This window comes from Anguilla rostrata, chromosome 11 (assembly GCF_018555375.3).
Source record: "Anguilla rostrata isolate EN2019 chromosome 11, ASM1855537v3, whole genome shotgun sequence".
In the NCBI taxonomy this organism is placed as follows: Eukaryota; Metazoa; Chordata; class Actinopteri; order Anguilliformes; family Anguillidae; genus Anguilla; species Anguilla rostrata.
Window position 1 is genome coordinate 35,945,600 of NC_057943.1, and position 20,222 is coordinate 35,965,821.

Consider the following 20,222-nt stretch of genomic DNA (forward strand, 5'->3'; position numbering starts at 1 on the left):
ATCTTAGTCTTCATTCTGTAATGTTTCTTTAAGCATACAAGTTACAGGATTCATAGCCTCCTGTACTTTTCTATATATATTCAGTTTACACAAGGGTCACTGTAAAAATGTTGTCTTCTAGCACTTCAATAGCGTTGTGTTAGTTTTGGAAGAATATTCACCTTCTAGCCTTTTTACTTGGCAATAATGTAGTGTTAGTTTTCTGCTGAGTAAGTATGGTTTTTTTAAGCTTTCTGGATTTGCTTTTTTCTACAGTGTACACTGTGGTTTCTTGCGTTTCCATAAGCTTAGCTGCAACTACTGATATAGGTTTATTGGATTACATATTGATTATATTAGTGTATAGTTATACATGTGATATATTTTTATCATGCAGCATCGAGAGTTTGGAGGAAACAGTTTGATCAACATTGATGGGAATACCCTAACTTTAACATGTGACGTCATCTCAATCATGGGGAGTCTCAATTTTCCTACACTTGGTTTTCATTTTGATAATCCTGCTGTTTAAAGAGTAACTTCGCCGTGAAACAGTAAATGAGTGAAAATGCGTATTAAAACTGTTTGACAAATTATTTCAGTTCAGAATAGAAAAAACAAAATCTTATTTACGTTTTCTGGGAACGTTGTTGAGGGTTTTTTTTTATTTATCTGAAGGTGTATATTGGTTGACTGCGCATGTGTTTTAAAGCTCGGGAAATGAATGGAGAGTTACATTATATATATATATATATATATATATATATATATATATATATATAAATGATCCCACTGAATTAAAAGCGATTTCCAAAATTCAGTGAAAGTATGTCAATAAAAATGTTAAGGCCAGCGCACGTATACATTTTCTTTTCAAACAAAAACGGCTAAAAGCAAGGTAAAGTACAAGTACTCACTTGGCCGCTGTCATTAACCCCACAGCAAGCAGAATATTTGTCAGGTTGGCCCGTCAGGAAATGCAGCCTTCTCTGCTCTACTGATCGTGTAGTTTTCTACAGTTTTAATTACCAGCAACGTCAAGTAATAATGTAGTCAGATTTGTTCGAGAAGCAAGAGGAAATGGGGGGGGGGAGGCTAGAGGAAACGCTGGTAACATCTCTACCAGCGACGTATGATATGATTGGAGGAGTGTTCATTACTCACTTTCATATATATTTTTTAAATCTGCTCTTTCCGCCCAATCTTTCTAGCTCCATCTAGTCCTACAATTTTTGCAAGACATTAAAACTTCTTACACAAAAATCGCCGGGTAGTTCCAGATTTTTTGAAATATTCAACGTTTTGTGGGCAATTTTTCCGCATAGGAAAACATTGTAGAATGTTCAGATCTTAGTGTGGGGCACCTGGTTTTTCAGCATTTTCTTTGCTTTTTTAACGTCACAGCTCCTTCAATTTTGACTCTCTATACACTTTTTTGACATCAAAACGTTCAGTTATTTGTCTACTCTCACTAAAAACATTTTTGGAATCGCATGTTTCAGTCTCCCAGCCAGATTGGCATTTGTTTGACAGTCACGCTCCACAATTATTTAGTACTTTACTTCAAAGTTTCTTCAATGCCTCTTGTGCAAATGGCACATAAAACGGCACAGTACAGATGGCTCTGAATTAGCCATCGAATCAATTTCTGTACGTTTAGCTTTGTAATATCTTCAAATATGTGATCTGGGGCCAACCCCTTCCTCTGGATGAAATTACAAAATGTAGGCCTACCCATAATTTTTCCCATGCTAGTATAGCCAGATAAAGGTATCGAACCACCTGTTAAAAGGCACCAGAATACAGGAAATTACATCTACTCTGTTAAAAATCCCCCCTCCCCAGATTGCACCACCCACATTTTCAATGCTTCCTACACCCATGTATGTATCGTATCAAAAACAAAATGAGGAGCGCCCGTTCGTTTTTCATTTCCGGAGTAAAAACAAAAATCAAGTAAAAACCGAGCGTGCACGGATAATACAGCAAGTTTAGATCTAAGAATATTCAGATACTGGAGAGATTGTAGAGATTTTATTAATTTTGCCAGTGAAGAGGCAGGAGACTGCCATGAAAGTACGGATGAAAGCAATGGAGTCCGAGACAATTTCGGGAACAAAACCAGCCAGGGGCGTAGGAGTGAGACTGATTTTAGGTTGACATTTGCTCCCCAGCCCTACCCCCGCCTGCCCCACAATAAAGACAATTAGAAAAGTTAATTGATCCCACCAGAGCCAGCTATGGTTATTAAAGATGCAGAAACATGCTAGTCTTACCCATTCTCACCTGCAAGAGCTGGCTTTGTCGTTCCTTTATTGTTCTGTATGTGAGATATCTCCTACCGACTAATAGGCTAACAGTAGACACCCGCAATGGGCACAAGAATGAAATCGTAATTTCTCGGAAAGCTGAAAGTTTAAACGGTGGCTTGCTCATACAGCAAGTTTCAATTTAAGAATATTCAGAGACTGGGGAGATCGTAGGGATTTTGTGAATTTTGAATGCACTTTATTTTTTTTAAAAAGATACGAAGTTATACCATCAGCTGGAAAATTGAAAGCTAAAAGTGAACGTTAACTGACCTTGTGTCGCGTCTAGGAACCGACAGAATTCAAAGTCCAGTCATTAATTTGTAGAAAACTACTTCACGAGGGAAAAGACACCACAGCAGCAAGCTCTTCAGAAAAGTTAGACTTGACTGCACAGGTGCACAAAGCCGGATCAACTCTGCAGAATTGAACCTCGATTGTCAGTTTCACATACATTTTATACTCAAATGTACCCCACAACTCCCCTTAACACATTTCTAAAAATACCAGCCATCTGGTCTTCTTGGCACCACAATGATTTTGATTTTCCTGCTCTTGGGTCGACCTGACCTTTTGGCACCACAATGATTTTCTGTTCTTTAGATGATAACATTATTGTGTACTGTTGCCCCAACTTTCCTTTATACAAATCTTAGTCTTCATTCTGTAATGTTTCTTTAAGCATACAAGTTACAGGATTCATAGCCTCCTGTACTTTTCTATATATATTCAGTTTACACAAGGGTCACTGTAAAAATGTTGTCTTCTAGCACTTCAATAGCGTTGTGTTAGTTTTGGAAGAATATTCACCTTCTAGCCTTTTTACTTGGCAATAATGTAGTGTTAGTTTTCTGCTGAGTAAGTATGGTTTTTTAAGCTTTCTGGATTTGCTTTTTTCTACAGTGTACACTGTGGTTTCTTGCGTTTCCATAAGCTTAGCTGCAACTACTGATATAGGTTTATTGGATTACATATTGATTATATTAGTGTATAGTTATACATGTGATATATTTTTATCATGCAGCATCGAGAGTTTGGAGGAAACAGTTTGATCAACATTGATGGGAATACCCTAACTTTAACATGTGACGTCATCTCAATCATGGGGAGTCTCAATTTTCCTACACTTGGTTTTCATTTTGATAATCCTGCTGTTTAAAGAGTAACTTCGCCGTGAAACAGTAAATGAGTGAAAATGCGTATTAAAACTGTTTGACAAATTATTTCAGTTCAGAATAGAAAAAACAAAATCTTATTTACGTTTTCTGGGAACGTTGTTGAGGGTTTTTTTTTATTTATCTGAAGGTGTATATTGGTTGACTGCGCATGTGTTTTAAAGCTCGGGAAATGAATGGAGATTACATTATATATATATATATATATTATATATATATATATATATATATATATATATATATATATATATATATAAATGATCCCACTGAATTAAAAGCGATTTCCAAAATTCAGTGAAAGTATGTCAATAAAAATGTTAAGGCCAGCGCACGTATGCATTTTCTTTTCAAACAAAAACGGCTAAAAGCAAGGTAAAGTACAAGTACTCACTTGGCCGCTGTCATTAACCCCACAGCAAGCAGAATATTTGTCAAGTTGGCCCGTCAGGAAATGCAGCCTTCTCTGCTCTACTGATCGTGTAGTTTTCTACAGTTTTAATTACCAGCAACGTCAAGTAATAATGTAGTCAGATTTGTTCGAGAAGCAAGAGGAAATGGGGGGGGGGGGGGAGGCTAGAGGAAATGCTGGTAACATCTCTACCAGCGACGTATGATTTGATTGGAGGAGTGTTCATTACTCACTTTCATATATATATATTTTTTTAATCTGCTCTTTCCGCCCAATCTTTCTAGCTCCATCTAGTCGTACAATTTGTGCAAGACATTAAAACTTCTTCCACCAAAATCGCCGGGTAGTTCCAGATTTTTTGAAATATTCAACGTTTTGTGGGCAATTTGTCCGCATGTTCAGATCTTAGTGTGGGGCACCTGGTTTTTCAGCATTTTATTGCTTTTTTAACGTCACAGCTCCTTCAATTTTGACTCTTTATACACTTTTTTGACATCAAAACGTTCAGTTATTTGTCTACTCTCACTAAAAAAAATATTGGAATCGCATGTTTCAGCCTCCCAGCCAGACTGGCATTTGTTTGACAGTCACGCTCCACATACACGTGAATGAGCTGCCCACTCTAGCTGAAGTTGGTGATTTTGCAGTTGACACGTTTTTAGATCAGGCCACAATTTTCAATGGAATTAGCCTACATATAATCGCGCACAAACCTTCAACTCCTCCTTGCACTCATTCAAATATCTAAGCTTTTCCTTTTATCATTTTTCTGCTATCCACCCTCATTGAAATGAAATGCATCGAGGCTTGAGGACAGTGGCAGTTGACTTTCTGTACTTCAAGTATTCTGGCAATGATTTTCAGCAAAGCAAGCCCACACAATACCTTCAGTCATGACCAACGTCCATGCCAGATTTCAGCATCCTGGGGCGAAAAACTGGTCGCTACGGGGTGGGACACTTGTGGACCAACCGACCAACCAACCAACCGACCGACCGACCGACAGAGCTATAGAGCTGCGGTCGCAGCTAATAAAAAGTTACTCACACATACAAAGCACTGTCTATAACTCATTCATTCAAACTGGCAAAAACTAGGCCTGCCAATAAAAGTATTGATATCAAAATGACGCCAAGTTTCTGTGCTACAAACACTATAGGCTATCTTGCCTCACCGAAATTAAATAAGCTGTATTCCAAAGCAATGCTACCCAATGTTTCCTAAATTGTTTCAAGTCAGTGAATGAGCAGTGCTGTGCTGAGGGTCAGTGAATGAACAGTGTTTGGTATATCGCAGTATTAGTGCTGAGAGTCAGTGAATGAGCAGTGCTGTGCTGAAGGTCAAATGGTAAATGGTAAATGGACTGCATTTATATAGCGCTTTTATCCAAAGCGCTTTACAATTGATGCCTCTCATTCACCAGAGCAGTTAGGGGTTAGGTGTCTTGCTCAAGGACGCTTCAACATGCCCAGGGCGGGGTTTGAACCGGCAACTCTCCGACTGCCAGACAACCGGTCTTACCTCCTGAGCTATGTCGCCCCGTCAGTGAATGAACAGTGTTTATGTACTTTGGGTGTGGTTAAGCGAGGCTTCGCCTCGGCTGTATCACCACCCTCGTCGCACATTATTTTCCAATAACAGGACAGCCCAACGTGGTTTATTCCTTACATATTCATACATTCAGTATTTACAGGTGTGGTTTCTGATCAGCTACGTGCAGGGGCGCCATATGGGGGGAAAAGTTAGGACGATTCTAAGGTCCTGTGACTGACAGGGGCCCTAAAAAATTATTAGGTGGCCTGTGGTGGTGGGGCCCAATGTGATATCTTTTCATGGGGCCCAAAATCCCTGGCGGTGCCCCTGGCTAAGTGTCTGCTGACAATATTCTCATTATCCTGGTGCTGTCTGCTACCTAGCCGTTAACCTTAGAGGGATACTTAGTGTTTACCTAGTTCATTCAATAGCACTCAAAATCCTTTTTCCGAGTGTCCCAAAACGTTTTGAATTATGTGTTTGGCGACACGTTTATTTACAGTTCACACTCCGCTACAGCAGATGGCAGCATGTAGCCCAACGTCATTTCGTAACTGTCAAAATCCATCCACCCACCCAAAAGAAGACAACGCGGAAGTAATGTCAAAAAAATGGCAGCCTACAGACATGGTCCCGTTTTGTTGCTAGGTTTTGTAGCGCTGGTATCGCATTTTGTGAGTGCTTCAACCCCGAATAATTTGGAAGATATTAGAGAAGAACCGAAATCCACTGATGGAACGGACAGTGTGCTTCCTGAACGTACGGACACCAGGGAATCAAACGAGTTTACGCCGAGACAGGACGGTAGTGCCGCCAGCCGGGAAGCCTTGGAATCCGACAGCCGATGGGAGGCTACGGAGGTGGATCTCGACACTGTTCCCCTCAGCGGCGAGAAAGCGACAGGAAACCTGCGCGATGAAGCTGCAGAAGCGTTTGACTCTCTGCGACATCAACGATATAACGACCAGTTTCAAGAGGAGTTGGTCATCAGGCCGCTTCATTCTGGAGACATTTATTCAAGCTTTCAGTTTCGCACTCGCTGGGACACGGACTTCTTTCAGAAAGGGAAAAAAGGTAACAAAGAGACGGAGGTGCATGCGCGTTAATAAACCCTGTACATGAAGCGATAGAAAGCCAATTATCACCATTATGTTACCGTATTAAAAAAATTACATTTTCTGCAATTATGGAGGTTTGCTATTGAAATTTTTTGTTGTAGCCTATGCATAGAGACCATACTCTGCCTAATTTTCCTTATTTTCAATTCAGTGGCAGATTACCGGCTTTTCCCCAAGTCTCTGGGGCAGGTCATCACGAAGTTCTCTGTGCGCGAGCTGCACATCTCCTTCACCCAGGGCTTCTGGCGGACCATGCAGTGGGGACAGCCCTTCCTGTCGGCCCCGCCTGGTGCGGAGCTCTGGGTCTGGTTCCAGGATACTGTCACAGAGTGAGGGCAGCATGGCCGCCAGTGTGTGCGATAAACTGCAATACAGCGTCACATTACGTTACATTACAGTTGCATTACATTACATTTAAGTCATTTAGTAGGCGGGCTTATCCAAAGCTACCTATAACGTAAATGAATATGAGTGGATTCACTTTATTAATATTAGCAATAGTTCCCCACCTGGCTAACACCATTCCCGGACCAGCGAGTATGTAGCATTACCAAATGACTACTGTAAATTAACTATGCACAGCAAGATCCAAAATACAAATCATGAATGCATACAGATTACATAAACTGTAAGACTGAAAAACCTAAATACATAGAAAAGTACTATTACCTTAATTAGTACTAAAGGTTTTACGAAGTGGGAATGGGAGGGGACCCAGGATACAGTCTGAGGAGATGGGTCTTTTGTTTATTTGAAGATGGCCAATGATTGTGCTGTCCTGGCTGTTTTAGGAAGTGTGTTCCAGTTGAATGTTTTTAAGGTGATTACATATATAAGTGTTGGCCTTGGCCCGTAACGGGGGAAGGTTTGGTGTATGGTCTGAAGTCCTGCCCTGGTTGGACGCGCTGCGCAACAAGAGACACTTTTAGGCTGTGGAGCAAAAGGTCACCAGCAGAGCTAATTACAGTCCTATTGGTTCTGCAGGGGTGACATCACATTCAGTAGAAGAGGTCACATGCTAACTTGCATCTCTCAACTTGACTATACACCTTCAGGTGTAAATGTGATTGTGTGTCTAATGGAACAGAGTTTTAAACCTCATTCAGTTTTATAAAGCACGTGCACTATACTAAATGTAACTAGGTAGCTGTTTCATAGTTGACTTAGTTAATGCACCCGTCTTAACTACTGCTTGTATTTTTGCATAGACTGTGTTGTTGCTGTTCTACAGGGTCCAAGATAAACTATGCGGTTGTTCCCTGCACTTGGAACGGTACTTCTCTCTAGGGTTTTCGACACACTTGTTCCTGCTTATGGTTATACACTTTGTATGCCTGTAATGTAATAAGCAGTGTGTGTAGTTTAGCTTCAGTAAGCATTGTGTGTCGTTTAGCTTCAGTAAGCAGTGTGTGTAGTTTAGCTTCAGTAAGCATTGTGTGTAGTTTAGCTTCAGTAATTGAGTCCGCTGCTGCGCTGTGTTTCAGTGTGGATGGGGCCTGGAAGGAGCTCACTAATGTGCTGTCCGGAATCTTCTGTGCATCTCTGAATTTCATCGACTCCACCAACACTGTGCAACCCAGTGCCTCCTTCAAACCTCTGGGAGTGGGAAATGGTGAGGCTCACATATACCTCCATTAACCCCAAAAGTACCCCACTAACCATTACATTACATTACATTACAGACATTTTAGCAGACGCTCTTATCCAGAGCAACTTACACATAGCATTTTTTACATTGTATCCATTTATATAGCTGGATATGTACTGAAGCAATTCGGGTTAAGTACCTTGCTCAAGGGTACGGCGGCAGTTTCTTACCCAGGAATCGAACCTATGACCTTTCGGTTGCAAGCCCAGTTCCTTACCCACTGTGCTACACTGTCGTTACACACATACCCCCACTAACCTCACAGGTCCCCCACAAATACCCCACTATCCCCACACATACCCCTACTAACACCACAAGTACCCCACTAACCACACACATGCCCCCACTAACCCCACAAGTCCCCCACAAATACCTCACTAATCCCACACATACCCCCACTAACCCCACAAGTACCCCACACATACCTTCACAAACCCCACAAATACCCCACTAACCCCACACGTTCCCTCACAAACCCCACAAGTACCTCACTAACCACACACATGCCCCCACAAGTACCCCACACATACCTTTACAAACCCCACACATACACCCACTAATCCCACAAGTACCCCACAAATACCCCACTAACCCCTCACATACTCCCACTAACTCCACACATACCCCCACTTACCCCTCTTATACCCCACTAACCCCACACAAACCCCTCACATACCCCACTGTCCCCACACATACCCCATACCCCTAACATACCCCACTAACCCTCACATACTTCCACTAATCCCACACGTACCCCCGCTTACCCCACAAGTACCCCACAAATACCCCACTGACCCCACACATACCCCCAATTACCCATCTTACACCCCACTAACCCCACACAAACCCCTCACATACCCCACTGTCCCCACACATATGCTCACTATCCCCACACGTACCCCCACTAACCCCTCACATACTCCCACTAAGCCTACACATACGCTCAGTAACCCCACACATACCCCCACAAACCACTCGCATACTCCACTAACCTCACACATACCCCCACCAACCCCTCACATACCCCCACAAAACCCACACATACCCTAACTAACCCTACAGATGCCTCCACTCACTCCACACATACGCTCACTATCCCCACACATACCCCCACTAACACCTCACATACCCCACTAATTTCACACATACCCCACTATCCCCACACATACCCCCACAACACCCTCATATACCCCACTAACCCCTCACATACTCCCACTAAGCCCACACATACCCCACTGTCCCCACACATACCCCACTAACCCTACACATACCCCCACTAAGCGCACACATACGCTCACTAACCCCACACATACCCCCTACATGCACAGGAGTGTAACTGGTTGCTGTATTTGATCAAGTTTGCGTTTGTGCTGTATGTTGGGTGTGGCTGTTGGTGCTTAGTCTGTTGTTGATTTTCAGACTGTTTTTTTGCTTCTTGTATGCAGTGACCAACCATAAGTTCCTACGGTATGCTGTGTTGCCACGGGAGATTGTTTGCACAGAAAACCTGACACCATGGAAGAAGCTTCTACCCTGTGGCTCTAAGGTACACGAGCATTTGCTATTTCCTGTCTCTGCCACACCTGTGCCTCTAAGGTACATTGACATAATGGGCTGTTGTCCCTTCCACATTACAGCCCCTTCCTGTAGTTGTTTTGTTAGCTTCTCAGTGTGTATTCTGAAATCTGGTGAGCCTTGTTCACACAGACAGTGCACTTTAATAAACTTTACAGTATTTTATTGCTTTACTAAAATGTTTTGTATGACATTTTGGAGTAGGTTGTGCTGATTTGAAATGTTGTATTTAAATAGTTTTGTTTTGTTTGAAGGTCAACTTTGTCAAAAGATGTCAGTGTTATTTGTCTATCTATCCGCAATCTGTAAATCAGAGTAAAATAACAAGACTCAAGACTTCAAGGCAGCCTAGATTCTGTTTTCAGATTTATGTGTTTCTCACAAATTTCATTTGGGAAAGTGAGTCAGAGATGCATTTTTAAAAATGAAATTCTAATAAGTCAGTCCTAATAGTGGGTGAAAGCCTCCTTTGAAAATGTTTACGTTTTTAAGTTTAAGTTTTTATTTTAAGCAGGACGGGGTTTTCCAGGGGTTAGACTTTTTGTGTTCTCTCTCCTTGTGTGGTCCATGTGACTGATCTGTACCTCCTACCCCCACCCCCACACCCCGCCCCGCCCCACCCTGCCCCGCCTCGCCCTGCCCTGCCCCGCCCAGACTGGCCTGGCGGTTCTGCTGAAGTCAGAGAAGCTTTTCCATAGCAGTTTCCACTCTCAGGCCGTGCACATCCGGCCCGTGTGCCAGGTGAGAAACACTACTCCCAACACCCGTGCGTTGACCTTCTGCACAACACTGTTCATTCACTGACCTTCTGCACAACACTGTTCATTCACTGACCTTCTGCACAACACTGTTCATTCACTGACCCTCAGCACAACACTGTTCATTCACTGACCTTCAGCACAACACTTCATTCACTGACCTTCTGCACAACACTGTCCATTCACTGACCTTCAGCACAACACTGTTCATTCACTGACCTTCAGCACAACACTGTTCATTCACTGGCCTTCAGCACAACACTGTTCATTCACTGACCTTCAGCACAACACTGTTCATTCACTGACCTTCTGCACAACACTGTTCATTCACTGACCTTCAGCACAACACTGTTCATTCACTGACCCTCAGCACAACACTGTTCATTCACTGACCTTCAGCACAACACTGTTCATTCACTGACCCTCAGCACAACACTGTTCATTCACTGACCTTCAGCACAACACTGTTCATTCACTGACCTTCAGCACAACACTGTTCATTCACTGACTCTCAGCACAACACTGTTCATTCGCTGACCTTCAGCACAACACTGTTCATTCACTGACCTTCAGCACAACACTGTTCATTCACTGACCTTCAGCACAACACTGTTCATTCACTGACCTTCAGCACAATACTGTTCATTTACTGACTCTCAGCACAACACTGTTCATTCACTGGCCCGTGTGCCAGGTGAGAAACAGGTCGGACGACACTTGTCCTCAATGTCATGCACGTCTAGAATTTTATCATTTTGTCACGCAGTGTGATTGGACAGCCAGAGGGAATTCATGTTTTTAATGTTAATATGTGTTTGTTTAATTTATTAATGTTTTTAAGATATATTATCTCTCTCCTGTACTGATAAAGCACTGCTTTGGTCATTTTGCTAGTGGTTTCCTGACCATCAAAAACAGACCTGCCAGCATTTCCGTTCAGTCAATTCAGGAAATAAATTTAATTTGATTCAATTTCAATTCAATTCAATTTTATTTGTATAGCGCTTTTTTACAGAGAACTGTCACAAAGACACTTTACAGAGAAGCAAGGAAAAAGACAGAGCAAAAAGAGCAAACAGAGCAAACACAAGGCCTGAACCCCCAATTAGCAGGTACATAGGGTAAAAACTGCCCAATGGGAAGAGAGATCGAGAGGAACCCGGTTATAGAGGGGGAGCCCATCCTCCACTGGCCAGCCTGGCGTTAAGTAGCAGACAGCAAATAAAATGGGTTAAGTAGGTTACAGCTGAGATGAAATCTAACAGGAATAATAGAAGACCAAATGGTAAAGTTCAGAATAGCGCAGTTTAGAGGAGCTGGTTGATGGATCTGGAACTCCAGACAACGTCAGGGCATGGGCCGGGGATTCATTGATTTAAGTTTGGAGCATTATGGGTGTTTTCCGATTCATGACTTAAATTTCAATTCATTTCCGGAACGTGAGTGGAATTTGACCTCTGCCAGTTATCGGGGAAAGTAGGGCGACTCGGATGCTTCTGTGCTTAACGCTGCCGCTGTGTTTCTGTGCTTAACACTGCCGCTTTGTTTGTCTGCTTAACGCTGGTGCTGTGTTTCTGTGCTTAATGCTGGTGCTGTGTTTCTCTGCTTAATGCTGGTGCTGTGTTTCTGTGCTTAACGCTGCCGCTGTGTTTCTGTGCTTAACGCTGTCGCTGTGTTTCTGTGGTTAATGCTGGTGCTGTGTTTCTCTGCTTAACACTGCCGCTGTGTTTCTCTGCTTAACGCTAGTCGCTGTGTTTCTGTGACAGGACTGGAAGTGTACATCCACTGCATGGGAACTTCGGCAGACTCTGAGCGTCGTCTTCGACCTCTATACCTCTGGACAGAGCAGAAGGGGTGAGAGGCTCTTTTGAGCAGCCGTTTCATGTTGGGTTTACTAGCATGGTTACCATGGACACACAGCTGATACCTGCGTTCTGTTCTGCAGAGTGGTCCCTGTTCAAGATGTTCTCCCGCACACTAACAGAGGCCTGTCCCCTGGCTTCCTCCAGTAAGATCTATGTGGACGTCACAGACAACAGCCAGGTGGGTGTCCCCTCGTGCTGGGTTGTAGAAATTTGCAGAACATTTTGTGGTCTTTTTGTTTGTTTTCCAAATATCATTTATTGCTGGCACTAATATGTTGACGGTAGCCTACGTGTGGCTTTGTACTGTGTGTGTGGTCGATGGCATAGTGGCAGGGTGATGCTGGAACATCGCGATGGCATGCTACTCTCATATCGTTACCTGGTATTGCATATTGCAGCCGTAGGAAAGCGCAGCTAGCAGTGAGGAAACATTGGCTAACTTGAGCCTGTTTTATTAAAATATGGAATCAAACATGGTGAAGCTGGCTAGCTAGAAATACAATTAACAATAGTACACATTAAATTTTTTTTTTTAGTTGTGTCAATGTGTCTATTGGGTTTGGCTGAATATTTTTGGTGATTTCACTCAGAGGACAGAAGAGCAAGGGCACTACACTAGCTAGCTCACAAGCTAATACTGTTTACAGTTGGAACAGCAGCTACACCAAACCTCTCTTTGAGTTTGGCCAATGCCTCCTTTGCCTATATCCAAATTCCAGTTACCCGCCCGCCCATTGTAGCTCTCTAAAAATAAGGAAGGGTAGAGGTGTACGTTACTACGATGTATGCCTCTGCCAAACTTTGCACATTTCGCTCCTGATATCTCTGTACTGAGTTTTGGCCAAACACACGGAGAAACTTAATCAGTCACGGCCCTATCTGTTAAATGAGTTAAATGAGTCTTTTTGGTTTTTTTTTTGCTGCCCTTGTTTTTTATTGGTTATTGTTGTGACCGGAGCATTTCATTCATTCATTCATTCATTCATTTGAACATTTCCCAGCCAGTTAGTGTTATAATTATCGTTGTTGCTTTCAGTTATAGTTGCATGTGTGATCATTCTGGTTATTGTTATGATGACAGCAGGGTTGTGTGCTTGTCTTCCCTCCTCTAGGGGGAGCTGTTTGAGCTGAGCCCAGTCTCCCCCATTCTAAGCCAAGCAGTGGTGCTGGGCGACCGGAGGACCTACTCTGTGTATGACCTCATGACCCCTGACACCTTCGGAACTCTGCGATCCCTCAACATTCAACTGCGCTGGAAAATGATGGATGTTGGTGAGCGCCATCTTCATGTCCCTGTGTTTGTAGAGTACAAGGTCTTTAATTCCTTTGTATCTGTGCTTTCATATGCAAACGAGTACTGTGAGTAAAATCAGCCCAGGAGTACTGTGAGTAAAATCAACCCAGGAGTACTGTGAGTAAAATCAGCCCAGGAGTACTGTGAGTAAAATCAGCCCAGGAGTACTGTGAGTAAACCAGCCCAGGAGTGCTGTGAGTAAATCAGCCCAGGAGTACTGTGAGTAAAATCAGCCAGGAGTACTGTGAGTAAAATCAGCCCGAGTACTGTGAGTAAAATCAGCCCAGAGTCACTGTGAGTAAAATCAGCCCAGGAGTACTGTGAGTAAAACCAGCCCAGGAGTGCTGTGAGTAAAATCAGCCCAGGAGTACTGTGAGTAAAATCAGCCCAGGAGTACTGTGAGTAAAATCAGCCCAGGAGTACTGTGAGTAAAATCAGCCCAGGAGTACTGTGAGTAAAATCACCCCGGAGTACTGTGAGTAAAATCAGCCCAGGAGTACTGTGAGTAAAATCAGCCCAGGAGTACTGTGAGTAAAATCAGCCCAGGAGTACTGTGAGTAAAATCAGCCCAGGAGTACTGTGAGTAAAATCAGCCCAGGAGTACTGTGAGTAAAATCAGCCCAGGAGTACTGTGAGTAAAATCAGCCCAGGAGTACTGTGAGTAAAATCAGCAGACACGCACTTTACGCATCTTCGTTATTACCTTCCTTGTATGATTGCAGTTGCAGCGTTTAAATGGTTTCATTAAGTATTGATGTTATTGTCAACACGCACAGGATGCACACTACCGGTCAAATGTTTTAGTACACCCACAGTTTTCTAGAGAACCGAGATAAAAATGGAAGTAATTTCTTCTTGTAAAATATAAAGTGTTTAAATCTTCGATTCATCAACGTAGCCACATTTTGCAGTAATAATTTCTGAGAACGTTCAGGCCTTTGTTTTTCTACTAGGGCAGTTATGCCCCATTTTCCTTCTCTTGTTGGAAAATGGAAAGAATTTCTTCTCCTGTTTATTTTTCCAAATATGGCTCCAAAATTTAGGTCACTGTCCTGTGAAGTAAAAGATTTTTTTTTTAAATATAACTTCTGACTATTCACTTATTAACATGTGCCATTTGATGCCATGTACAGAAGTTGAACTGCTTAAAGTTCACTAAAAACAATATTGGAACATGCGTAACGTGTCCTAAATCTTGTGACCAGTGGTGTATACTGCATTGTATTTCAGCACGTAGTATTCCCTGCACTATGTCAGCCAGCAGTGTAGTACAATGGCTAGAGAACTGGGCTTGAAACATAATTTAATTTAATGATAAATAATTTGCCAAACAAAACAAACTGGGTGCAAATCCAAAAAAAATCTCTGCCATGACAAGGTGGCAGCGCTCCAAGTAAAAAAATGAGTGCTTCTCTCTTTTTTTAATTCTGTCTTTTATTCTGTATGAACAGAGAAGTACAATAAAACACCCGATGTTTCAGCCAAAGCCTATTTCAGGGGGGGTGGTGTATCAAAACCACATGCCTGTATTTATACAGCTCTGATTGGTTAATTGCGATGACGCATTATGTCTACCAATGACGGCAGACAGACAATGGACATGGCTTCCACCAGCGTTCATACCTATACTGTCTATGGTTCATACACTAAATAAATACGTAGGATTTCATAAAACAAGTCGTACATTACAATTACATCACAGGCCAGCAGGGGGCAATCTTCCCTCTGGTCAAATAAACCTCAATGCCCCAGTGCAGTGACGGGGACACTGTGCTGTAGGAGATGCCGTCTTTCGGATGAGATGTTAAACCGAGGTCCTGACTCACTGTGGTCATTCCCATGACACTATATTCGCAAAGAGTTTACCCTGGGTAAATAAAGGTTAAATAAAATAAAAAATAAAAAAACAATATTTTCCATATTTTATAGATCTAAATATTCTGTTATAACAAGAATATATTATATGATATTAACTGAGCTTAATTGTCATAAAAGTCATCATCACAAAGAGGAATCCATAATTCCATATAGAGAGCCATGAATCAAACGGTTCATTGACTCCATATAACGAGCCATAAGACCAACTGAAAATAATAATAATACAGCCCATATGACGTGTGTAGCGTTGCTGCGCTGTAGCACCTGTAACATACAGGAGAGGAGGTGCTGTAATGGAGGAGCTTTAGAGTGGCCCGTCTCTCCCGCAGCCGAAGGCCTGAGGCCTCTCTTACACGGCGAGCGCTACGTGGCTGGGTACGGCCTGCAGACCGGGGAGATCCACACGCTCGTCTACAACAACCACCCGTACCGGGCCTTCCCTGTCCTGCTGCTGGACAGCGTCCCCTGGTACCTGCGCCTGTACGTCCACACGCTGACCGTCACCAGCAAGAACCGCGAAAACAAGCCCAGTGAGTACTCATTCCCTTTAACGAGTCCAGTGAGTACTCATTCCCTTTAACGAGTCCAGTGAGTACTTATTCCCTTTAATGAGTCCAGTGAGTACTCACTCCCTTTAATGAGTCCTGTGAGTACTCACTCCCTTTAATGAGTCCAGTGAATACTCACTCCATTTAATGAGCCCATTGAGTACTCATTCCCTATTAACGAGTCCAGTGAGTACTCATTCCCTTTAATGAGTCCAGTGAGTACTCATTCCCTTTAATGAGTCCAGTGAGTACCTATTCCCTTTAATGAGTCCTGTGAGTACTCGTTCCCTTTAACGAGTCCAGTGAGTAGTGAGTACTCGTTCCCTTTAATGAGTCCAGTGAGTACTCACTCCCTTTAATGAGCCCATTGAGTACTCATTCCCTATTAACGAGTCCTGTGAGTACTCGTTCCCTTTAATGAGTCCTGTGAGTACTCGTTCTCTTTAATGAGTCCTGTGAGTACTCGTTCCCTTTAATGAGTCCTGTGAGTACTCGTTCTCTTTAATGTGTCCTGTGAGTACTCGTTCCCTTTAATGAGTCCTGTGAGTACTCGTTCCCTTTAATGAGTCCAGTGAGTACTCGTTCCCTTTGTAGCGGTAAAGGGTCCTCCCTGTTGACGTCTCCTTGCTGTGCCCCTCTCTGCCCGCCAGGCTACATTCACTACCAGCCCTCTAAGGACCGACTGCGCCCCCACCTGCTGGAGATGCTGATTCAGCTGCCCCCGAACTCTGTCACCGAGGTGACGGTGCAGTTTGAGAGAGCCCTGCTCAAGTGGACCGAGTACCCCCCTGACCCAAACCACGGCTTTTACGCAGGGTGAGGCACCAACGGCACTAATGGCTGCCTTTCTGTCTGCTCAGTGAAGCTGCCTTTCTGTCTGTCTGCTCAGTGAAGCTGCCTTTCTGTCTGCTCAGTGAAGCTGCCTTTCTGCCTGCTCAGTGAAGCTGCCTTTCTGCCTGCTCAGTGAAGCTGCCTTTCTGTCTGTCTGCTCAGTGAAGCTGCCTTTCTGTCTGCTCAGTGAAGCTGCCTTTCTGCCTGTCTGCTCAGTGAAGCTGCCTTTCTGTCTGCCTGCTCAGTGAAGCTGCCTTTCTGTCTGTCTGCTCAGTGAAGCTGCCTTTCTGTCTGTCTGCTCAGTGAAGCTGCCTTTCTGTCTGCTCAGTTAAGCTGCCTTTCTGTCTGCCTGCTCAGTGAAGCTGCCTTTCTGTCTGTCTGCTCAGTGAAGCTGCCTTTCTGTCTGTCTGCTCAGTGAAGCTGCCTTTCTGTCTGTCTGCTCAGTGAAGCTGCCTTTCTGTCTGTCTGCTCAGTGAAGCTGCCTTTCTGTCTGTCTGCTCAGTGAAGCTGCCTTTCTGTCTGCTCAGTTAAGCTGCCTTTCTGTCTGCCTGCTCAGTGAAGCTGCCTTTCTGTCTGTCTGCTCAGTGAAGCTGCCTTTCTGTCTGTCTGCTCAGTGAAGCTGCCTTTCTGTCTGTCTGCTCAGTGAAGCTGCCTTTCGAACAGGCGATTCTGCTCTCATTAGAATGACTCCATTCTCTGAAAAATGTAATGGTGTAGTAATGGTGATTTATTCAGCAACCTTGTGGAGATGTTGGAAATTCTCATGGACCGACTTTATACAACGTGTTTGGGTGCGTTTGCAATATTATCTAAAAGCAACCCAGAACCAGTCGATTTATTGACCTTTCATCAGTGTCCAGTATACAGTCAATATCTGAACATCGTTTCATGTAGATCTGAATTTATTCTGTCTGTATGTTTGCGCCTGTTTAATTGTTGTAATTAATTCCATTTAAATTCTGTTTACACTGAGATTGATTGATTGGGGCCATGTTCCTTGTTGCTCATGACCACTGGGAAAGAGGAGGGACTAATTGACTGTCCAATGGGAACGACTGTAACTGAATTCTGTCTGTTCTGCAGCTCCTCCGTCATTAGTGGCCTGGTGCCCAGCATTGTTGCCATGGATACCAACAGCACACAGGAAGGGCCTCTGTTCAGCAGCTTGTGAGTTTACAGTTCATAAGGGTGATCCTCACATGTAACTGTGTGCAGTGTAATATACTCTCTGCCCTCTCGCTCTGTTGCCTTGCTTCGTATTACAGTAGAATTGTCGTAACCCCTGTCCATGTGCGTGCACATGTGTGTATCTGTGTGTGTGTGTGTGTGTGTGTGTGTGTGCAGCTGTTCTATCTGGAGAAGGTGCTGCTTCCTCCGTTTTCTCTTTGTCAAACGCTATCTTTATTCCTATGCTGACACATATGATATGACGTCCTAGCATTACGCATCCAAGAAATGTATGTCCTTTTATAAAGTGTTTATAATATAGATTTATGCGTTTATTATTTACTATATAAGTGGATATAAATGATTTAAATGTGTGTGTGCGTCTGTTTCGTAGCTTCCCCTGTAAAGAAGAGTCCACATATTTTGTGCGGGTGTACACTGAGCCCCTGCTGGTGAACCTGCCCACCCCTGACTTCAGCATGCCCTACAACGTCATCTGCCTCACCTGCACCGTGGTTGCCGTGGGTTACGGCTCCCTGTACAACCTGCTCACCCGCACCTTCCAGGTGGAGGAGCCCGGCCCCGGGCTGGCCAAGCGGCTGGCCAACGTCATCCGCAGGATCCGGGGCGTCCCGCTGCTCTGAGCCTCGCCCAGGCCAAGCCAGGCCAAACCAGGCCGAGCCAGGCCAAAACCAGGCCAAACCAGGCCAAAACCAGGCCAAAACCAGGCCAAACCAGACACTCCTGGGGATTATTCCAGGACATTTGAACGGGATGTTGAGCTGGGGGTTGTACATATTAAAGTCTGAGGAGTAACTTGAGGAGGCTGGGAGGAGAAGAGAGATATCGGCGTTAAAGCCTGGGGGCCGAGGCTGGATGCATGTGTTTGTGAATGGCCTTAGTCTGCTTGCTGGAAGACTACTGTGGTTATAGAAATGCAGCCATGACTGGAGACTGTGAGAACGGAGATGAGAACACTGCTCCTTTTGCCCGCTGTGAAAACAAAAGTGCATTTCGGAGACATTCCTGTGGCCCAGAAACAGATGCTTGGAAGGAACAAGTCCTGCTGTGCTGTGAGTTTGGGGGGGGGGGACTGTTCTGTACCTCAGAGTCAGACCTTTCTCCATTTTCAGTGTTTCAAGTCCCTTTTTTTGCATCACTGTTTATTTTTCTGAAAGTAATGGGTAATCTTTTTGGGTGGAGACCCTTATAACTAACAGAAGACCCAGGCGCTGATTCTCCTATGAATTCAGTGCTCAAGGAAGACTTAACATTTGTCTTAACATTCTTTCAGACACATTCCCATGCATGTTTCCTCAAAAAGTGTACGATGATCATTTTAACAAGTCGTCGCTCCTTACCCACCTCTGTGTTTACCCGTGTACCCTAAAACACGTTTGTTCTGAGTCGAAGTTCTGAGTCAAAATTGTGATCCACACTCTGTGGAAACCATATCATGGGTAGGACTTCCACCCACTCAGGATGGGTTCCAGAAGCCTCTCAGAAATGACAGCAGTTTCTTTGCAGGCATTTCTTTCCCATTTTGCACTGGTCTGGTGTCTCAATAGGGTACGATTTTCATGTCATGATTTTGTGTTGGGCTTGTATAAAATGGGTATTTATTTGTGTCTCCTTTCAATAAACTGGGCAGGAAGTCAGAACTGCCTGTCCATCTGCCTTTTGGATAACTTCCCCCTTTCACATCCTGATATATGAGTCTCGACTTTCTTTCCCACTCTCAAACCTGTTCGGTTTAACTTACACGGTGTTCCCTGTTTCTCATTTGCCCAACCAGCTCTTGTTTTGCAATATCTGGTGAAAAAGCGTGACACATTCTTAATAAAAAAGCAGAACAAATACATTTGAGGGAACAGCTCTGGCAGAACTGTGTTGTCTGCTTGAGTGTGTGTGTGTGTGTGTGTGTGTGTACGCACAAGCTCTCTGCACGTGTGTATGTGTGTGTACGCACAAGCTCTCTGCACGTGTGTGTGTGTGTGTGTGTGTGTGTGTGTGTGTACGCACAAGCTCTCTGCACGTGTGTGTGTGTATGAACAAGCTGTCTGCACAGGTTGTCCCTCTCCAAGAACATCGCAGCGGTAAGCCGGGTGTGCAGATTTTTCCTGTATAACAGCCGG

General features: G+C 43.8%; 1 protein-coding gene across 1 annotated transcript; it reads left to right on the top strand.

Moving 5' to 3' along the window:
- The first annotated feature begins 5,909 nt into the window (after positions 1–5,909).
- Positions 5,910–19,796, top strand: pigt (phosphatidylinositol glycan anchor biosynthesis, class T). The gene is made up of 13 exons (XM_064299665.1): positions 5,910–6,479; positions 6,675–6,852; positions 8,008–8,135; positions 9,617–9,717; positions 10,401–10,487; positions 12,271–12,358; positions 12,450–12,547; positions 13,482–13,641; positions 15,871–16,071; positions 16,740–16,905; positions 18,004–18,087; positions 18,482–18,772; positions 18,816–19,796. The coding sequence occupies exons 1-12, from the start codon at positions 6,017–6,019 to the stop codon at positions 18,729–18,731; spliced, it is 2,004 nt and encodes a 667-aa protein (XP_064155735.1). The 5' UTR covers positions 5,910–6,016; the 3' UTR covers positions 18,732–18,772; positions 18,816–19,796.
- The last annotated feature ends 426 nt before the right edge of the window (positions 19,797–20,222 follow it).

Excerpts from the sequence above, each read along its gene's own strand:
- pigt (XM_064299665.1), top strand. The coding sequence starts at position 6,017 with ATGGCAGCCTACAGACATGGTCCCGTTTTGTTGCTAGGTTTTGTAGCG. Across the intron at positions 6,480-6,674 it reads CTTTCAGAAAGGGAAAAAAG|TGGCAGATTACCGGCTTTTC; the intron begins GTAACAAAGAGA and ends TTTTCAATTCAG. Across the intron at positions 12,548-13,481 it reads ACGTCACAGACAACAGCCAG|GGGGAGCTGTTTGAGCTGAG; the intron begins GTGGGTGTCCCC and ends TCCCTCCTCTAG.